Raw genomic sequence first — 21,916 nt, 5'->3', positions numbered from 1 at the left:
AAGGCCGTGTAATTAATACTTGGGCTGATATCATTAACCGTGCTAACCTTGGTATGGAAGTTATGCATGAACGTAATGCTCATAACTTCCCTCTAGACCTAGCTTCTATCGAAGTTCCATCTACAAATGGATAAGACCCGATCTTAGTGTATAGGAGTTATTGAAAAAAAAAAAAAAAAAAAAAGGAGCAAAAAGAGAAAAACAAGCATGCAATCATTTTCATAATGACAATATTAAATTTTTTCATATGGAAAAGAATTTCTACAATAAAGTGAATAATCCCTTGTTTGAATTAGATTTAGAGGGCAAAACTACTCAGTCCTGATATTCAACTGTTTAGTGATTGAAACTATTATTAGGAACGAATTGCATTGAAACCATTATGATTAGGACAGAATTAAGCTAAAAAACAGAAGTTTGAGGATAAAAATGTCAAGAATCCTACAAACGTCACAAAATATTCAAAGATGCAGATGACAAATGCAATTTAAAATAGCTAAGGAAACATGAGAGAATACTTTTAACCTTTTAGCATCAACACAGAATAAAAAATTTCACTTAGTTAAGGTGCTACAAACTCGAAAAGTTGAGTACTTTATTCTCAAGAAAATGGTGGTTGAGCACTCATTTGTACAAAGTTAATATGTTAGGGAGCTTGTTAATAACAATACGTCCTTGGTTGTTTAATCTTGACATTGACAATAAGTCATTAAAATGGAAGGCAGTTATGATGCAAATGATATGGATGTTTTGGTTGGGCGAGTGAATGATATTATTATGTTGGTATGTTAGAGTTCAGAAAAATTTTAGTTGGTTAAATGAAGCCTTATAATCAAAGTTTAGTTACTTTTGCCTTGGTAATGGGTCCAGTGCCTAGCTGGCACTTATCATCGGCGCACGTCACGTCTTGAGTCTAATAAGGAGTTTGGGATGGGATGTGTCTTTCAAAAACCACAGTACTTAAAATTAATAAGATAAAATGTCACAATAAATCCTTAAGTTTTAAAACCACAATCCATATAAACCAACAAAAGAAAACTATTGAGAAAAAAAAAAAAAAGAAGTTATTTTCTGTACTACTTAAAAGCAGATGTACACAGCCTAGAAAAATGCAAGCATCCAGAGGATCATGCCAATATGGAACCTGCACACAGAAGAAAGAATTACGATCTTGTCTATTATAAATGTAGCGTCTTATTTAGTATTATGTATCAAATATATCAATATTGAATAAAATTTAATTACCAGGTGCCTATTTGAGATGTCTTAGCACTAGCCGATGGTGCAGCTGGTGGCGTTGGACCTGGTAATGGCTTTGGGGTGGGTGGAGGAGGAGGAGGAGGAGGAGGAGATGGTGGTGGTGCCGCAATCGTTCCTGTATAACATTACCGGAACCGATTAATTATAAAAAATTAATCTGAATGGTTCAAAGAAAAGCTAAAGTAGATAAATTTAGATAGAGTGCCACCACTAACCACAAAACATGAGATTTTCTGGGGGTGATCTCTCTTTTTGAGGATTGGGATCAGGATCATAAACTCTAACATACAGTTCTTGTCCTAAATACCAATGCTTTAGATTTTGTGACCTTAAATTCCACATTCCAGGGTTGTCTAGGTAGACATAAACTGCACTCCATCCTCCTGGGTACACCTGTTTTCATCGGACGTGCTAAGAATTATAAACTGAATATAATCGAGACAGAATACTTAAAAAGTAATACATCTATAAAGAAAAAGACATATTTAAGAAATATTTTACACTAATTCACCTGAACAGTGGAGCGAACAACTGGATCATAAACGTTGTACGTAGAACGCAATGCCGGTGTCCATTCTCCTATTCCATACCTACGAATGATCACAGATAAAATATATACATAACGTGTTTATATCATGGATAGAACTAAATTAAAGAGGTGATAAGTCGAGCTGATCTAAATTCCACAATGCTATATTTATGTAGTCGAATCGATATAACAGAACAGAATTAATACTTACCCAACAACGAAAAATCCAAATCCATCCAAATGCCAAGAGTCAATGGAATTCAAATCATTCTCTAACACAATCTCCAGCCAATTCTTGTGGGCCCCCGTTACAACAAATGTTCCACGAACCGGTGCTTTAAGGCTAGAGTGAATAGGAAAGGCATCGAGTTTGTAAACATCGGTGCCATTATTGTAGTAATCAGCCAATTTCAATGGAGTTGTTGGAGTATCATAGGACACATTGTTGACAGTGAAACGAGGAATTCCATCTATTTTAGCAAATGATTCACGAAGAACAAATGTCTCTGATGGAGTAACGTTCGATACATTGAAGGACCCTTGTGGGTTCGGCCTCGCAGCACCTGTCGTCAAGTTCCATCTAATCGAGCATAACAAATGTTGTCAGTTGTTCAAATCAAGTTAAAAACATAAGTTGTATTTCATTACAAGTTATTCACTAAATTACAGTAGTGTATTTAACCCGATCTCAATCATGACTCGTTTACCTGATGGATTTAGCTTGATCGATGGAGAAATAAAGATCAAATGGATCAGGCCCAACTGGTAACGGCCCGTTAGCAGGCTTGTTGGAGTTTTCGTAATGTAAGATCCCAACAGCAGAAATAGATGTTTGATTAATCAAATTAACCCATTTAGGGCTGGCCACTATATAATAATCAGCTGGGTTTTGATCTGCTGTGACGAGGACAGAGTAGGACTGGCCCACATGAATATCAAGAGAATCTTCTGTGATCTGATTGGTGTATGATCCTTCCGTCTCAACAACTACCATTTTATGATTCTGAATCCTGAAATTCATGCTCCATACATTGCCGATGTTCGAAACCCTAAAACGGTACGTTTTTCCTACAAAATACCCGAAATCAAATTTACGATAAATAGAAATGTTTAGTACTATATCTGAACATGTCTAGTACTGTGTACTAACGTATGCTAAAATTAAAATTCCAATTACAAAATAGAGAATTACGAACTTCTTACCATATCAAAGAATTACAAACTTCTTACCTTGCGATACGGTGAAGTTTTCATGGGCTTTTGCAAGTGGGTCCAAGAATGAGCCTTTCCCATTCATCAGCATCAAATGAGGCTGTATATGGTATGCAACTTTCCTAACATCCTATTATTTTGGCCCAAAAATAGACAATACACAAATGAAAAAGAAAAAAAAAACGTGCTTTTACTTATCAGTGGTGTTAAACGAGTCAAATTCAACCTTCCAACGAAGGAAGGTAGAAACGGCTCGAAAATCAACACATCTCGGCTTTGTTTCATACTAACCGAGTCCGAAATCACGATATAATGACAATTTTATGCATGAATTACTACCTTATAACTCTGTTGATACCAATCGCCAATAAGAAAATCAAACTCTGCTTCAGGCTGGGGAAATGGAACTTTAATGACAATCCGATTGTTAACTCGTAGTGGGCCAAAGCCACCGCCAGCCCGTTGGAAATTTATTGAAGGGGAGTAGAAGAAGCTACCAATTTGGTCCTTCACTTGGAAAACATAAGTCCAATTTTTACCGGGCTGGATCGGACAATTTGTACCCGAAACTCCGTCTTGCCAAGAATTCAGTCTTTGTTGAATACCATTCCTGCACCAATATTATGTTCTATTAGACCTTATTGGTAAACTAAATTTTACACCCAAACAATATCAAAAATTATCTGAATCGACTCAATTTAACTTTTGAACAACTATATTACAAAAACGTGTTAACGTTAATCCACGTATATTTAACTATTTATAGAGAAAATTATCTAAAATCATGTTTTTTAATTTCATTAATCAGACATTAACTTCTTTTTTTTCGAAAACAGGTGATAACATGAACGTATATACTTAGATAACAATTAGATATCATAAATGATCAGTCACACGTATCGTAGACATAGAAATTCTTATGTCACGTGTAATAATTTTTTGGGTATAAAAATTACAGTAAAATAAATTAAGGCACAATTAACACTAAAATAAACTAACTAATCACAATCAAACATAATATTACGTTACAATCACATAATGTATAGGTTAAAATCATTTATTAGCATAGATCATAATCAGAAACCATCTAATTTTTGATATTTTTTAATAAATTTATTAATTTTAAAATTTTATTTTAAAACTATTTTTTCTTATTTATTATATTACACGCGCACATTACGTACGAAATCATTCACCTCAAATTTTATTATAGGCTTTGAAAAATACGTAATTAAAAGGAGAGACAAGTTTAACGTTGTTTTCGATTCTTCCGCGGAGAATGTTGCCTAATGATCCCAAATAACAAGTCTCCCAAGGCTATTTATTTATTTATTTTTATTTTTATTTTTTCATTCTCATGCAATTTGAGGACATAAAAATATTAAATTATAACAAATTTGTTGAGAGCACAAACAATAATAGCATCTTTAACTTCTGTTCTAACAGATTAATGATCGAAAACACTGAAATAAAAATAGAAAATGAATAAGCTTACCAAGTCATGAGCAATGGCTCATCCATGACATTGTAAACATTGACATGAATATTATCGTTGGTCGTTGCATTGATAAGCGGTCCAGGAAACATATCGTTGATGGTAATAACCTAGTAAAATAAATAAAATACTCATTAATCAATTATAAATTTGAAAAGAAACAAAAAAAAAAAAAAAAAAAACTCCCAAAATTGTATGTACCGGTTGATCTCGTGATACAGGGTTGATGTTTGTGTTAATCGCAACATGCCACTCTTGAAAAATCTCCGCTCCATTAACAACCGTGAAGAGTAGTGTACTTACGCAAAGAATTAACCACCGTTCCTCCATGTTCTCACGTAGGAGAGTTTCGTATTTTGGAATATTAGCCTTCTTCTCAACAAGTAATGATCTGCGGAGTAACAACTGAAACCCTTTTTGTAAATACTAATAGAAGTTGGAAAAGTTTCAAGAGAATAAGTAGAAGAAGAATTGAGAAGGGCCTAAAACGCCCAAGATTTTGTTGAGAGGGAGAATTTTAGTTCAAGACAAAAACCTAAATTAATTAGTTTTCTTGTAAATGTAATCCTAAGAACAATGAATTTGTTTTACGTAGTACAACTGTAAATGTTTATATAAGAATGAAATTGTTGACTAACTTAAGGTCAAAATGAGTTCTAATTTAAATAAATTAGAATGCACGTAATTTTTGTTAAAAAAATAAAATAAATAATAATAAATAAATATTATTATTATTTAAGATTAAAGGAATAAATTACATGAATTTATAGGTTTCATTAAATTTTATAATCTAAAACCGATTTAAGCTGAAATTAATTTACTCATAAATTTATATGAATGCGACTGCGTGTTCAAAAATTGATATATTGTTGATCTTACTTAGTTGTGTGCCAAAATAATTTCTTGTGCATTTTCAATGAAGAAATTATTTTCACATTGGAATTGACACTGTTAATTTAATCAATTTGTCAAAATTATTTCAAGGTTTGTTATATAGTAAGTAGTAGTTCATTTAATAACTATTTCGCACATAGGAGATACAATTAACAAAAAAAAAAAAAAATTGTTTTAAAAGAAAATGACAATAGTATTTGCTAAGGGGTGTAAGCGTTCAGTTTTACCGATTTTTAACAGATTTTTCAAACTAAACCGTTTAAATCGATTTAAAAAACACCCAAACCTAAACCAAACCATTTTGAACGGTTTGAAAAAAACTCAAACCTAAACCTAAATCTAAACCTAACGGTTTTGTCCGATTTTAAACCATCGATTTCGCAATATTTTTTTGCCTGTCTACATTTATGTCACTAATTCATTGAATTCAATATATATTTATATCTTATTAGCAATAAATCTAAAACAAACTAAGTCCCTGTTTGAACCAAATTTTTGAGATAAAAAAATGAAAATTTTGATCGTTATTCCACAAGTCCAGCCGCCTTTGTTGATCTGCTGTTTCATGTGTAGGACCCAGTCTCCTCTCCAATGGTTAATTTTTCTATTATGATGATATGAAAAATATGGTTCAAACTGGGCTAAATATATCTACTATAAATTTAAATATCAACTAAATCAAAGTGAAATCACAATAAATTAAAATATAGTTTTTTTCATTTTTGTTCACCTTTTTTTAGGCTAATGACGATATAATAATGTTACAATACAAGTCTACTAAACTAGATATAAGGCCCAAAAAACATAATGATGTTCAACAAGATCTCGTGATCATCATATCTAAAAAAATGATACTGATTAGACAAAGAAAACAACAAATCACAATAATAAAGCAATTGTTTATAATAACTAAACATAATAATTTCACAAGTTTACGTTTGTCTAATGTTATCAAACGCATTTAATTTTAGATTCTTACCTCAGTCTGCTCCATAAAATTATTGATTTGAAACTTTATTCGTAGCAAATATTATCGTCGAAAGTCTAGGATCTCTTTTGTCTCCGATTTGGTATAATGGATTTCAATTCAATTTTGAAGAGATGTGAAAAATCTAAAAAAAAAAATGGGTGGTGCCAGTGGCTCAGGACTGTGTTGGGTGTCAGCTGGAGTTCATCTAAATTCTGAAGAGAAAAATGACTTTTGATAAATTATGATAAGTGTGTTTTTGCACACTTATTTAGGTCACAAACATGACTTAATTACGAGTAAAATGATTGAATTGTGACTTAATTTCGTTACATTTGTGAATTATAGAAAACACCGATGAACATGGTGAAATTCAAGAGAAAAGACACGAAAAATACTAAAATGACGCAAGGTGAAAGTTCAGGGACCAAGGTGCAATTATCCAAAAGTTGACCCGATGAACAAATCAAGAAATTGATTGAGCCAAATGCCAATTGATGATATCTTGGGATGATGGAATGGAAAGAATGAAGAAAAGATGCCAAGAAGTGAAAGATTCAAGTAGAGGGACCAAATTGGAGAAAATGAAAGTTAGAGTCTACCATGCGGCCGCATGGTAGAACTCTCGTGCGGTCGCACGAACGAGTGCAGAGAATTCTGGAGACAGCATGGCATAACCATGCGGCCGCACGGATTAAAGCCATGCGGTCGCATGGTAGGTTTCCGACGCAAAAAATTTACTTTCCTTGTACGATTGAAACTCTTTTGGTAACCTAATTTTCACGTGATATAAATGCCAAAAGACGTCTAGAAAGAGAAGAGGTAATTGGAGGCAGAAAAACACTTCTTGGAGAGGATTTTGAGCGCAAAAACGAAGATTGGCATGAAGAGTTTCAAGATTTTTTCAAGATTTCATAACCCGGTGATGCCTTTTATTCAAAACCTAATGTATTTTGTTATTTTAACTATGTTAGGCTAGATTCTCATGTGCTGGGAGATCGATGTACCATGTAGTTAGATATTTAATTTTCTAATTTTGCAATTTGACATTAAGACATATCTCTATTATTTTGAATGATTTATATGCAATTATTGTTTCCGCAATTAGGGGCCCGTAATTGTGTGAGTTTGGGTGATTTATTCTTGCATTCGAGAGAATTGGAATAGATTCAACATAATATAAATCATCGTAGGGTCCGATAGGGAATAGAAATATACCGCTATGCCCTATGTGAATCTTTAAGTGTTCATAAAATTGCATGCATTTTTACACATGCACTTGTCATAAAAATATAGGCCTGTGGTATGTAGAAATAGGTTCAATACATCTCGAGAGAGAGTATTGGATATACTTAAGAACATTGATTCGTCAACAATTGAAGTGTGTTGTCATATTGTGAAACTAAGGTTTAAAGTGATAATTGCATGGAAAATCGTGATCCTAGTGTGTTTAATTTCTATTGATTACAATAACGTGCGTTCTCAACATTTGATTTCATTCTAGAGTGTTAAAATATTACTTTGCATATTAATTTCAATTTAATCATAAAATTCGTATAATTAGGGTTTCTTTCCAAAATTAGGGTTTAATTAGGTCTACATTCACTTTGATAATTTAATTTCAGTTAAAGCTACGATAGATAAAATTTGAAATAATCAATCTCCGTGGGATGATATTCGGACTCATTTAATCCACTTTATTACTTGTTAACGAACAGTACACTAGCAGTAGTTTTAAATCGAAAGAAAATATTTCATGAACAAGTTTTTGGCGTCGTTGCCGGGAATTGAGTTTAGTTTAATTTTATTCTTCTAGGCACTAATTCGAACTTCAATTTTTATTTTGCTAGTATAATTTTATTTTTATTTCTATTTTAGGTGATTATCCTTTATTTGTGTTTTAACTATTTAAATTGTTTGAATCTCAGTGCTCGTACTGGTTTTGTCTTTCAGATTTGCATGCCACGATCGACTGGAGGAGAATTAATTCCAGCTGATCCTGAAATCGAGTGCATCTTTCATCGACTACAAAGAGATCACCGAGAAGCATAGGTACAAATGGCTAACGAACTGAACAATCTCATTATTCAAGCTAATGAAGGAGAGGCAATGGACGAAGGAAACAAGATTTTGGGAGATTTCTTGACTTCTCAAGTAATTCAAAGTTAATCCAGCATAGTGTATCCACCGTTTGGGCAGCCAAATTTCCAGTTGAAGACAAATGTGATACAATTATTTCAAAATGGACATCAGTTCTATGGTAAGGCCAAGGAGAATCCACATACACACATATCTCGATTTTTGGATATGTGTCAACATTTCAGATACCCAGGGATTTCGGACGACGCTATTAGGCTAAGGCTGTTTCTACACACACTATGAGACAGAGCACTTGAATGGTTGGATTCACTTCCGGTTGCAAGTAGTACTACATGGAACGAGTTGGCACACAAATTCCGCACAAAGTTTTTCTCACCAGCCAAGATAGCAAATCTGAGACATGACATATCAGTATGTAGTCAAGGAGAAACCAAATCCCGACCCGACCATTCCTTCCTAAGGAATGGAGTCAGGGTCGTACCTTTCCTCCCTGGCCCGCAATTCCACTTTTTGAAACCTTCATGCCTTTCTGGAGACACCCGCTTTTTGGGCTCACGGGAGAGCTTCATGGTCGGTAGCTCAGAGTGAGGAAGATATCGTTCGTGCGCCCCACCCAGGGCTCACTCTCTTCCCTGTTAGCTCTCTGTTCTTAGTACAAGATTGATATAAGCTATCGATCGCATTCATGGTGTATGGAATCAAGGTCAACAAAATGAATCTATCTAATAGGAGCTTAGTTCTATTCAACATCCATCAAGGCGAGGGAAATGACTCCGGTCACCGGGGTAGGATATAGTCAGTGTCAGTGTGCCGCGGCTGGCTTCTCTCTTTTGGCTGTCGATTGCATGCAGTTTGACCGTTCACCTATTCGGTTTATTTAGACGAAGCTTGGAACAGATTCAAGAACATGCTGCGGAAGTGCCCTCAACATGGGTTTGACAAAAAGACCCAAATCTAATTCTTCTACACAGGGTTACTTCCATACCACAAGAGCATGGTGGATTCAGCGTCAGATGGCTCAATATCCACACGAAGAGTTGATGGGGCATTGGAATTATTTGAGAGAATGGCTACCACATCAGCCATGTGGTCTTCTGAGAGGGTGGTTCCAAGAAAAACTCCGAGTGCCTACGAGGTGGATACTTATTCAGCAATATCTATAAAAATTGACTCTCTGTATCACAAGGTGGAAAGCATATCACAAGCGAAGAAGAGCAATTGTGAGGAATGTAGTGCTGAGCATAAAACATCGGAGTGCTCAATACTCATGCAAGGAATTGAGCAAGCAGACTATGCACATTGGGGACAACGCCAACAACACAATCAATATGGAGAAACTTTCAATCCCAGTTGGAAGAAGCATCCCAACTTCTCTTGGAGCCAAAATCAAAATAAGCCACATGGGCAATTTCAACAACAAGAAAAGAGGCCTCAGTTGGAAGATATGACAGGAAAATTCATAGAGAAAGCCGAAGCTACATTTCAAAATCAAAATGCAGCCATCAAAAATTTGGAAACTCAGGTGGGGCAGTTAGCCATCGCATTTACTGGCAGAACGCCGGGTAACTTGTCGAGTAACACAGAAATCAATCCCAAAGAGGAAGCCAAGGCCATTACAACTCGAAGTGGAGTACAACTGCCTGAAATCCATGTCAAGAGACCGGGTGTGATTGCAGAGACATCTTCTCCTGCTGAAGAAGAGACTGCTGTACAAGATGAACAACCAAAGGAATCAACTCTAAAGGAAAATTCAGAAAAGTCACAGGATAAGGCCAAAATCACAGTCATCTCATACGAGCCTCCGATTCCCTTTCCACGACGGTTGAAGAAGCAAAAATTGGGGCAACAGTACAAAAAATTCCTAGAAGTCTTCAAAAAGTTTCATATCAACATCCCACTAGCCGATGTACTATTCCAAATGCCCAGTTACGCGAAGTTTCTCAAAGATATTATATCAAACAAACGCAAGCTGGAGGACAATGAGACAGTGATGCTTACAGAAGAATGCAGTGTCAAAATCCAGAGAAAGCTCCCACCAAAACTGAAAGACCCAGGGAGTTTTGCTGTTCCTTACACTATTCGTGAAGTCTATTTCGATAAAGCATTATTTGACCTCGGTGCAAGTATTAATTTAATGCCTCTGTCTATTTTCTAGAAACTCGACTTCGGAGAAGCTAAAGCGACTACTGTAACACTTCAGCTGGCTGACAGGTCACTGACACATCCCAGAGGACTAATTGAAGATGTGCTTATCAAGGTTGAGAAGTTTATATTCCCAATGGATTTTCTTATCTTGGACATGGAAGAAGACAAGGACGTCCCATTAATACTTGGCAGACCATTTTTGGCAACAGGAAGAGCGGTAATTGATGTCCAAAGGAGGGTAGTTGATGTTAAGATTGGGAGAGGAACAGATATCGTTCAATGTTTTCAAGGCCATGAAATTGCAAGCAGAATCAGATAGTTGTTTCCAGGTTGACATCATTGATAAGGCAATACAAGAAACATTCTTACTTCACGGCCCATCTGATGCCTATGAGGCATGCATTGCACAATCCCAATCAGCCCAATTAGATTCTCTTAAAGTTGAAACATGTGCAAGGTTTTTGGAGACCAACCTGCCATACACCCGAAAGAGACACTTTGAGGAACTGGGGACGGGAAATGCAAAGCCACTGCCCTCCATTCAACAGCTGCCAGTTTTAGAACTCAAGCAACTACCATTACGTCCCAGATATGCATATTTGGGAGAGTCGGATACACTTCCAGTAATCATTTCGAACACAGTCAGTGAGGTGGAGGAAGAAAAATTGCTCAGGGTACTTAAAGAGAACAAGACAGCGATTGGGTAGACAATAGCTGACATTAAAAGGATCAGTCCTTCTCTGTGTATGCATAAAATTCTAATGGAAGAAAATTGCAAGCTAAGTATAGAAGGTCGGAGAAGATTGAATCCGAACATGAAGGAAGTAGTCAGGGCAGAGATATTGAAATTACTGGATGCAGGAATTATTTACCCAATTTCAGACAGTGCATGGATCAGTCCAGTTCAAGTGGTGTCGAAAAAAGGGAGAATCACAGTGGTGAAAAATGAGAAGAAAGAATTAATTCCCACCAGAACAGTGACGGGATGGAGAGTTTGCATCGATTATTACAAACTAAACGCAGCTACACGAAAGGATCACTTCCCACTCCCATTCATGGATCAGATGTTGGAAAGGTTGGCTGAACATTCACACTACTACTTCCTTGATGGATACTCGGGCTACAATCAGATACCTGTCGCACCGAATGATCAGGAGAAGACCACTTTCACTTGCCCCTACGGTACTTTTGCATATCGTAGGATGTCTTTTGGTCTTTGCAACGCTTCAGCCACATTTCAGAGCTGTATGATGGCAATATTCTCCAATATGATTGAAAGGTTTATCGAGATTTTCATGGACGACTTCTCAGTGTTTGGATCTTCATTTGATGAATGTCTAGAACACCTAAATTTGGTCTTACAGAGATGCAAGGAGACTAACTTGGTTTTAAATTTGGAGAAATGCCACTTTATAGTGTAGGAAAGCATTGTACTTGGGCATCGGATCTCGAAAAAATGAATTGAAGTGGACAAGGCAAAAATTCAAGTTATTGAGAAGTTACCACCGCCTACATTAGTTAAAGGGGTTCGTAGCTTCTTGGGGCATGCGGGGTTCTACAGGAGATTTATAAAAGATTTCTCAAAGATCACTAAACCGCTATGCAATCTGCTAATGAAGGACGTAACTTTTGAGTTTAATGAAGAATGTCTCATAGCATTCAACACTTTAAAGGAGAAGCTCACAACAGTACCAGTAATTGTGGCACCAGACTGGGAACTGCCTTTTGAATTGATGTGTGATGCCAGTGATCACATCGTGGGTGCAGTATTAGGACAGCGGAGGAACAAGATTTTTCATGTGATCTACTATGCAAGTAAAACTCTAAATGATGCGCAAATCAATTATGCCACCACTGAAAAGGATTGGCCGTGGTATATACATTCGACAAATTCAAATCATACCTTATCGGGTCTAAAGTCATCGTCTACACAGATCATGCTGCATTGAAGTATCTACTCACAAATAAGGATGTAAAGTCGAAGTTGATTCGTTGGGTGCTGTTGCTGCAAGAATTTGATATCGAGATACGAGATAAGAAGGGCTGTGAGAATGTAGTAGCGGATCACCTATCCCGATTAGAGCTTGGGGAGACAGAAGAATTAGTGGATATCAATGAGATCTTCCCAGATGAGCAGATGTTGAGAGTAGATGAAGCACCTTAGTATGCAAATATCGTCAATTACTTGGCCAGTTCCATCCCACCACTAGACTACTCGAGTCACCAGAAAAAATTTCTTCGCCGAATTGAAGTATTATTTTTGGGAGGACCCAAATGAGGAAGAAGTACATGAGATTCTCGAGCACTGCCATTCATCTGCATATGCAGGACACTTTGGGACTTCGAAAACAACTGCAAAGATTCTACAATCAGGGTTCTACTGGCTTACACTGTTTAGAGACGCCTTTGAGTTTGTCAAGAGGAGTGACAGATGTCAACGCAATGAAAATATCTCGAGAAGGAATAAAATGCAACTGAACAACATTTTGGAAGTGGAGATATTCGATGTTTGGAGAATTGACTTCATGGGACCTCTCCCCCGTTGTTCTCAAATCAGTACATCTTAATAGCAGTGGATTACGTATCAAAATAGGTGGAAGCAGTTTCATTGCCAACAAACGATTCAAAGGCAGTAATAGGGTTCTTGAAGAAATATATTTTCACCCAATATGGTACACCGCGAGCTATAATCAGTGACGGGGGAAACATTTCTGCAATCGCCAGTTTGAGCAGCTGTTGAATAAATATGGCGTTAAACACCGTGTTGCTACCCCATATCATCCACAAACCAGCGAACAAGTTGAAGTATCTAATCGGCAGCTGAAGAAAATACTCAAGGTCACAGTGAACTCATCTAGAAAGGACTGGCCTAAAAAGCTGGACGATGCATTATGGGCTTACAGGACAGCATTTAAGACACCGATAGGCATGTCTCCATACCACCTAGTTTTTGGGAAAGCGTGTCATCTGTCACTAGAAATGGAGTACCAGGCATATTGGGCTATGAAACAGTTGAATATGGACTTGAGTGCCACCAGTGAAAAGCGTCTACTGCAACTCAATGAGTTAGATGAATTTAGAATGGAAGTTTATGAAAATTCAAAACTCTACAAGGAACGAACCAAAAAGTGGCATGACATGCATATTAAGAGGCGATAGTTCGAAGTGGGGCAGAAAGTGCTATTGTATAACTCGAGACTCAAGCTGTTCCTAGGAAAACTACGATCAAGGTGGTCAGGTCCTTACACTGCCACGAAGGTCTTACCATATCTCTATACAAGTCAGCTATGAAACTAAGGGTACCTTCACTGTTAATGGGCAAAGGCTGAAACACTACTGGGGCGGTGACTTCTCCAACAAAAAATCTACCGTTCAACTCGGGACGCCAGAATAAAGTAGCTGCAGAAAAATCGAGCTATCGACTATAACCTAGCGTTGGGTGGGAGGTAACCCACTGTATCCTTTTAATTTAATTTATTTTGTTTTCTGCATCAGATTACGAATTTTTCAATTTCATTTTTTAAAATTTTTTTAAATTAGGTCATCGATCATCCATACATGTTAAAAGATTTCAAGCACTGTCTACACGAGTCCCTAAGCATCACACACGAGTTCGGGTTGATTGGAGTTGTTTTTGGTAATTGAGGGTATAATTCACGCATTTCGAGGTAAACGTTTATTTTCAAAATTTCAAATGTCAATGCGTGATTGTGAATTTCAAAAATTTGGTTTCAGGCACTAAGTTTATGGTCTATGCATACCCTAAAATGTTTAAAAATGTATCTTTGAAAAAGTTAGGGTCATTGAGAAGTCAGGCCGACCACTAAATTGAAAACCAAATTTTGAGGTGGAATTTAATCAAACTTGTGATTTTGGGGGAATTGAATATATTTTCAAAGTTCTTATTTTTAAATTCGTTTTATTTTTTAGTATGGTAAAAAAAAAAAAAAAAATTGATTCATGCGGTCACACGGTGCAACTGCACAAACAGAGGCCAGGAATCAAGTGGCCAAAGCCACTTGAACCATGCGACCGCACAGCTTAAAGCCATGCGGTCGCATGGCAGAATCAGGCATGGGTTTTTAACCCACGCCCAGTTCCTTCATTCCCACTCAAATTTTTCCCCAATTCTCTCACGACCACAAGCATTCTAGGGCACGATTTCTACACACGGTCGAGTTCGAATCACATACACTACACACGAATATCATTTTTGAAGTGCAATATCATCTAAAGTAAATCATTTTTGAACTCAAATCAACCCCTACAAGTACAAGGTAATGGTTCTTAAATCCCTTTCGATTCCGTCATTAGGGTAAGTCACGTTTGAAATTTCAATTTTGAGGAATTAAGGGAGATTGGGCTAGTTCATGTATGGGTGGATTTGATGTGATTGTGTTGTGAGGACTATGGAATGATTTGAAACATCAATTCACTATATTGGTAATACCTTCACATTATGCATGCTATATGTTTGATGAAATGCCACAGTGAATATTCTATGTTTTATGGTGCTTCTTGCATTGCATGTGATTGGTGGATGAATTAAAATACATATTGTGATGCATTCCTATGTACATTAACTTGAAAGGCACTTATCTCATAGTAATAGATGCTAAATTGTTAAATGTGTCTCATTTTGTCATGACTTAGACTCCAATTGTTGAAATTCTAGAGATCTCATACAATGGCATGCTACATGTTTGATCAATTGTCAATGTGAAATGAGTTATGCATTTTGGTGAATTTGCGCGTTGGATACACGAACTGGGATGTGAATAACGTTGATGCTCTCTCTGTTTGTTAAAGTGATGGGATATAATAGTTGAAGGGTTCGTGAATATGGTTACAATATGTACTGTTTAGCTAGAGCTTGTTTACCCACTCAATAAATTCCTTGAACTACACAGTATACATGCTATGCATTCACATGAGTAATATATGAATGAGAGTGGGGTAATGTGATGAATTCCCGTAACACATGAATTGGAAATTACAAGAACCAAACTTGACTATACGTAGGCAACACTTGCAGGCACAACATGACTAGGTCACGTCACGGCACGACACCTCACTTCACCCACTTTGCATCGTTTTTTGCTAACCCAAACAACATCCATTTGAATTGAATTTTGGATATGAGCTAGAATAGTATGGACACTTTCATATGCCCGGCGTTCACTCTGGAAAATTTCAATTTTTTAGGCGATGCCCGGCGCTGAAAGTTCTAGTTTGGTCATGTGTTACTTCTATCAAAGTGTATGTTTTGAGCTGATTTTTGTTGGTGTTTCACATTCCTTTGATACTACCACTAGCTGGGAACATGTTTCATGCATTTTACACATCAACGTCAAGTACATGTATTTTGAAGCACGTTTGGGGGATTTGTGCAATCCATACTTTATTTTCTCACTCCATGCGTATTCTTTTCACATCAAACTTAATGAGTGTAGTTTTACAAACTTTGCAGGATACCTCCTAAGAGGACTTTGCACGGGAAAGAAAAAGCAAGCTCCTCCATCGGGACAGCCCGTACTCGAGAGCTTGCGGGAAAGTTCGGCGATTCTTAAATGCAGAAATCGCGGCACGATATGAGAATATCATACGCCATTGGACTATACACGCTGAAAGACCCGTTAAGCTTGATGATTTCTCAAATTTTGAGTTGGTCAACTTAGTTCAGATTTGTGGGTGGCACAAGTTGGTAGAGCGACCACATCCAATCTATGACAATCTATGTCGAGAGTTCTTCGCCAACTTCAACAGTGAGATTGATATGTTAGGTTCCGAGCATTTCCATCAGACTTGGGTGCGAAGAAAGTGGATTATGTTCTCTCCCGAGGTCATTCATGATTACTGCCAGCTCACCATGGAGAATGTGATCCCTATCCTAGTTGAATTTAACTAGGATGAAGTGGATGAGGTTTTGATGGGGCGGAAAAATGCATGGTTCCTTGCAACTACCGAGTGGTATCAGATCGAGCTTACCCCATCCATAGTCATTCTATGGCTCTTCATGTGCCACAATATCGAACCCATATAACACAGGACTACATTTCCTGATCAGATAGCAGGATTCATCTACCACTTAGTTCGGGGTAACAAGATAGATCTCGCCACTCTTATATACAATCAACTACACACATTGGGAACTTGGAGAGATCATCGCTCCACTTTGATATTCACGAGCCTCATTAGTGGCATATGTAGGGATGCGGGTGTTGCACTCCTATCTGAGGAGGTACCTGAAAAACCCAGCCCCATGATCAAACGTACTACATCTGAAGCTCAAGGAAGGGCTCGGGTTAAACATAGAGAAGAGCAAGAAAATGAGCGCCGTAGACGGTAGGCAGATCAAGGCCCAGTCCCTGCAGATCAGGAACTTTCACAAGATCCAACACCACAGGCTAGCGTGGATACTCAATTGCAGAGAAGATATTCTCCACCACCACGGGAATCAGTCGAGACCTCCATAGCTTCCTTCAGGATTTCAGTGCCATGAGGACTGAGTTTTAGGGTTTACAAAGAGACAATCACCTTGCACTAAATTACATCAGAGATGGCAGGGACGATGCCACAGTCATGCGACAGGAGATTGATACCATGAATAGACGGCTGAACATATATGTGGGCCAGGTGGACGAAATCCTGATGCGGGTAAATGAAATATGGGAGAACATGAGAGCCATCCAGGCCGAGCAGGCACAGCAGCCCGCCTTGATGAGGGAGCTGAATTGTATGTTGCGACAGCTCCTTGGACGACACCCTCCACCGTCAAATGATGGTACATCAGGACCCAGTTTCCGGCCACCTCATCCTTTTTTATCCAGGGGAGTACTGTTTACCCCATTTTGATTTTTCTTCTTCATTTTGTCCTTAAAATTATGTCGTTAATCTTTCGTTACTCTTACATTGAGGACAATGTATTAACTAAGTTTGGGGAGTGACATAATTTTAAATCTTTATCTATGTTCATCAGTATCTGTATTCCATTATTGCATAATGTAAGCATGATGAGTGTTAAAAAAAATAAAAAATTCTTTGCATTTTATTCAATTTGTTTTAATTCTTTTCATGCATACTTGTTTGGGTTTGATAACCTTGCTAACTATGATGTTATTATTGGACTTGTTTGAGCTGCAAAACTTTGGATCTAGTGTTAACTAGACTAACTGATACTAGTTGATGCAACACTTGACGTTATCTATGCACGCTATTCATGCTTGACATGTTAGGTGAATGACTGGATTTTGAGCAGAAACTAAGAAAAGAATGATAACCCTCTATTGAATTAATCCGTAAACTACCTTAAGACAGTTTGGTGATAGTTGAGCTATTATAGGGGAGCATTGAGATGAGCGGGGGGCTCCGTGCATGAATTTTATTGTGTGGATTGCCTAGACCAGTGGGGTGAAGAGTTGGTGAAAATCTTAAATTGGGGGTTGGTTTTGGAAACTAAATGTCTAGAAAAACAACAAAGGGCATAAAATTAATATGTGAGAAGACACTTCTTTTCATGTCTTTATGACTCGAGCAAGTAAGCCTGTAAAGATATTTCATAATCTGATGCCCTAATGTCAACTGGACTGGGAGTCACCGGCCCAAAACTTGATACATGGGTCATATAGAAAGCAAGAGGGAAAGAGGTTAATAAAAAGTCATCTGATCGATCCTTTATAACTCGAGTGAATAAGCCTACAATAGTTTAAAACCAGTGCCCTAAAGCCAACTGGTTTGGGAGCCACCGGCCCAAAGCTTGTTACGTGGGTTATATAGAAAGCAAATGAGAAGATGATAATAATAAAAAAAATCAGATAAAAGTAAGAGAAACAAAAGAAAGACAATAACATAAAGAAAAGCCCTTGGACATTTGGTTGAAGAAACTATCCCTTTAAGGCGAGGCAAGTAACCTAGTTTAATCTTGAGTGTCAAAGCAATCAAACTTAGGAGAGCCTTCACTTGTTGAGATGTAAACTTGTGATAGTGAGATTAATCCAAACTACGAGAGGGTGAGGGCTATAGCTATGTAAACCCCTAATTTTAAAACATAAACCCGAGATAATTGAGTGAAAAGAATAAGTTTGGGGGGTTGTGTATCTCTCGAGCAAGTAAGGATACATTTGACCACTTGGGGTCGGGACTCAAACTTATCATAAACCTGATATATTGGTATGAATTCACACACACACGTCAACTATGCATTTAACAGGTAAATGTTGATGTCATTTTTGCACTAATAAATCTTCACAAAGTCAAATACTTAGTCCAATCCCGAGCCACAACAAGGTATTAAGCCATGTTTGTTCAGAATTAAGTCACTATCTTGTTTGAGGACAAACAATAGTTCAAGTTTGGGGGGTTTGATAAATGTATTTTTGCACACTTATTTAGGTCACAAACATAACTTAATTACGAGCAAAATGATTGAATTGTAACTTAATTTTATTACATTTGTGAATTATAGGGAACATCGATGAACATGGTGAAATTCAAGAGAAAAGAAGCGAAAAGGACTAAAATGACGCAAAGTGGAAGTTCAGGGACCAAGGTGCAATTATCCAAAAGTTGACCCGATGAACAAATTAAGAAATTGATTGAGCCAAATGCCAATTGATGATATCTTGGGATGATAGAATGGAAAAAATGAAGAAAAGATGCTAAGAAGTGAAAGATTCAAGTAGATGGACCAAATTAGAGAAAATGAAAATTAGAGTCTACCATACGGCCGCATGGTAGAACTCTCGTGCGGTCGCACGAACGAGTGCAGGGAATTCTGGAAATAGCATGGCATAACCATGCGGCCGCACTGATTAAAGCCATGCGGTCGCATGGTAAGTTTCCGACGCGAAAATTTTACTTTCCTTGTACGATTGAAACTATTTTGGTAACCTAATTTCACGCGATATAAATACCAAAAGACGTCCAGAAAGAGAAGAAGGTAATTGGAGGCATAAAAACACTTCTTGGAGAGGTTTTTGAGCGCAAGAACAAAGATTGGCACGAAGAGCTTCAAGATTTCTTCAAGATTTCATAATTCGGTGATGCCTTTTATTCAAAACCTGATATATTTTGTTATTTTAACTATGTTAGGCCAGATTCTCATGTGCTAGGAGATCGATGTACCATGTAGTTAGATCTTTAATTTTCTAATTTTGCAATTTGACATTAAGACATATCTATATTGTTTTGAATGATTTATATGCAATTATTGTTTCCGCAATTAAAGGGCTGTAATTGTGTGAGTTTGGGTGATTTATTCTTGCATTCGAGAGAATTGGAATAGATTTGACATAATATAAATCATCGTAGGATCCGATAGGGGATAGAAATATACCGCTATGCCCTACGTGAATCTTTAAGTGTTCATAAAACTGCATGCATTTTTACATATGCACTTGTCATAGAAATATAGGCCGGTGGTATGTAGAAATAGGTTCGATACATCTCGAGAAAGAGTATTGGATAGACTTAGGAACATTGATTCGTCAACAATTGAAGTGTGTTGTCATATTGTGAAATTAGAGTTTAAAGCGATAATTGCATGGGAAATCGTGATCCTAGTGTGTTTAATTTCTATTGATTACAATAACGTGCGTTCTCAACATTTGATTTCATTCTATAGTGTTAAAATATTACTTTGCATATTAATTTCAATTTAATCATAAAATGCGCATAATTAGGGTTTCTTTCCAAAATTAGAGTTTAATTAGGTCTACATTCACCTTGGTAATTTAGTTTCGGTTAAGGCTACAATAGATAAAATTTGAACTAATCAATCTCTGTGGGACGATATTCGGACCCATTTAATCCACTTTGTTACTTGTTAACGAACTGTACAATTGCGATAGTTTTAAATCGAAAGAAAATATTCCGTGAACAGATTATATTAATCTTTAGATTATTATATATAAATTAGGATTATTAGATAATAATAATATAACTATATTAGAAAATTAGATATTGATAAAAATATCCACAAATGACAATACTATTGAATTTTACATATTTGGATGAATTTTTAAAAAAATTCATTTTTTTATTTTTATATATTTTTTTGTCGATCCGGTTTGGTTTTAAACCATAATTAAAATTCTCAAACCTAAACCAAACCATTTTGACCAATTTGGTTTGAAAATTCATTTTTTTATTTTTATATATTTTTTTGTCGATCCGGTTTGGTTTTAAACCATAATTAAAATTCTCAAACTTAAACCAAACCATTTTGACCAATTTGGTTTGGTTCAAAATCATTTCGTTGACAGGGTCCACGTGACACCAAACCGATGATTTCTAAAATACAGTTTCGATTCGATTTTTCAATTTGACAATTTTTGCTTACAGCCCTAGTATTTGCATTAAATTTATGAGTTTAAATAAAGTTTTAGTGGAATGTTCCGAATATGTCGCGTGGCATTTACTATCTTAAGAGTTAATTATAACAACTTATAAGCTGCATCATATAATTACTTAATGTGTTATTTTAGTAAAATGCATCAAGTGTTTGGACGACTACATGCTGGCCTATGAATGTGAGAAAAACAATGCATCGTCTGTATCTAGCGCAAGGCATATTTTCCACTTATGAACCGTAATTGATCGATCCATCGTGCGTAGAGGTGAATTTTATTTTACCTTTTTAAATATTTATTTATTTATTTTTATTTTTTAACTAATATATAAATTTTAAATATCAATAACTAAAATATTCAATATAATATGAATAATTAAAGTTGTGGAGAATTAAAATATACATTCATGATCAAATACAAATAAAGAGTGCATTTGACTCTTTAAATATAGAGTTTTACGCTCGCTCTAAAACATAGAGTTTATTGGAACTTAATTCAAAATTCAACTTTTTAAACTAAATGGCATCTATCTTTTTGAGTCAATTGGAAATGCTCTAATAGACTCCATATTTTTAAAGACTGTCTTGTATCATATGTAGTAATGAACATCTTTCAATTTAGAGAGTAAAATATTTTACACACTTCAATAATACTTTTTATTTTGGATCTTTATTTTACATTTGCAATAAATATTTATTTTTGTTCTTCTCTTTTATTTTACTATCTTTTTTATATTTCAATGACCAATCAATTCAAAATTGTTTGAATAATTGAGAACTAGAGTTTAAATTTGTACAATCATTATAAATTAAAAGGTAATCAAAATAATTTTTTCTGTGATTCAAAAAAATATATATATATTTTAGGGGTTTGTTTGGTGACTTATGTGACAAAATTAAGTTAGAGAAAGAATGTTTGGAATGCGTAAAAGATAGTCCTATTATAAATAAATAAAAATATTGTAA

At 36.2% G+C, this 21,916-nt stretch overlaps 1 protein-coding gene and 1 long non-coding RNA gene across 2 annotated transcripts; both read right to left on the bottom strand.

Moving 5' to 3' along the window:
* Nucleotides 1–966: 966 nt before the first annotated feature.
* LOC111365265 lies at nt 967–1,339 on the bottom strand. Its single transcript, XR_002697397.1, has 2 exons — nt 1,246–1,339; nt 967–1,144 (listed from the first exon to the last, which is right to left on the bottom strand). It is a non-coding gene; the product is annotated as an uncharacterized LOC111365265 (long non-coding RNA).
* A 131-nt stretch (nt 1,340–1,470) lies between these two features.
* Nucleotides 1,471–4,933, bottom strand: LOC111365264 (monocopper oxidase-like protein SKU5). The gene is made up of 8 exons (XM_022985707.1): nt 4,698–4,933; nt 4,497–4,606; nt 3,341–3,611; nt 3,020–3,131; nt 2,497–2,857; nt 2,001–2,369; nt 1,772–1,850; nt 1,471–1,653 (listed from the first exon to the last, which is right to left on the bottom strand). Exons 1-8 carry the CDS (start codon nt 4,824–4,826, stop codon nt 1,471–1,473), a joined length of 1,614 nt encoding a protein of 537 aa, XP_022841475.1. The 5' UTR covers nt 4,827–4,933.
* Nucleotides 4,934–21,916: the final 16,983 nt, after the last annotated feature.

Source organism: Olea europaea, chromosome 17 (genome assembly GCF_002742605.1).
Source record: "Olea europaea var. sylvestris chromosome 17, O_europaea_v1, whole genome shotgun sequence".
In the NCBI taxonomy this organism is placed as follows: Eukaryota; Viridiplantae; Streptophyta; class Magnoliopsida; order Lamiales; family Oleaceae; genus Olea; species Olea europaea.
This window is presented reverse-complemented; position numbering and strand designations above follow the sequence as displayed.

Bases quoted from the DNA above. Each gene is read 5' to 3' on its own strand.
- LOC111365264 (XM_022985707.1), bottom strand. From the start codon at position 4,826: ATGGAGGAACGGTGGTTAATTCTTTGCGTAAGTACACTACTCTTCACG. The intron at 3,612-4,496 runs GTAAGCTTATTC...ATATTGGTGCAG, and splicing joins GAGCCATTGCTCATGACTTG to GAATGGTATTCAACAAAGAC. The intron at 3,132-3,340 runs GTAGTAATTCAT...CCAAAATAATAG, and splicing joins GGTATCAACAGAGTTATAAG to GATGTTAGGAAAGTTGCATA.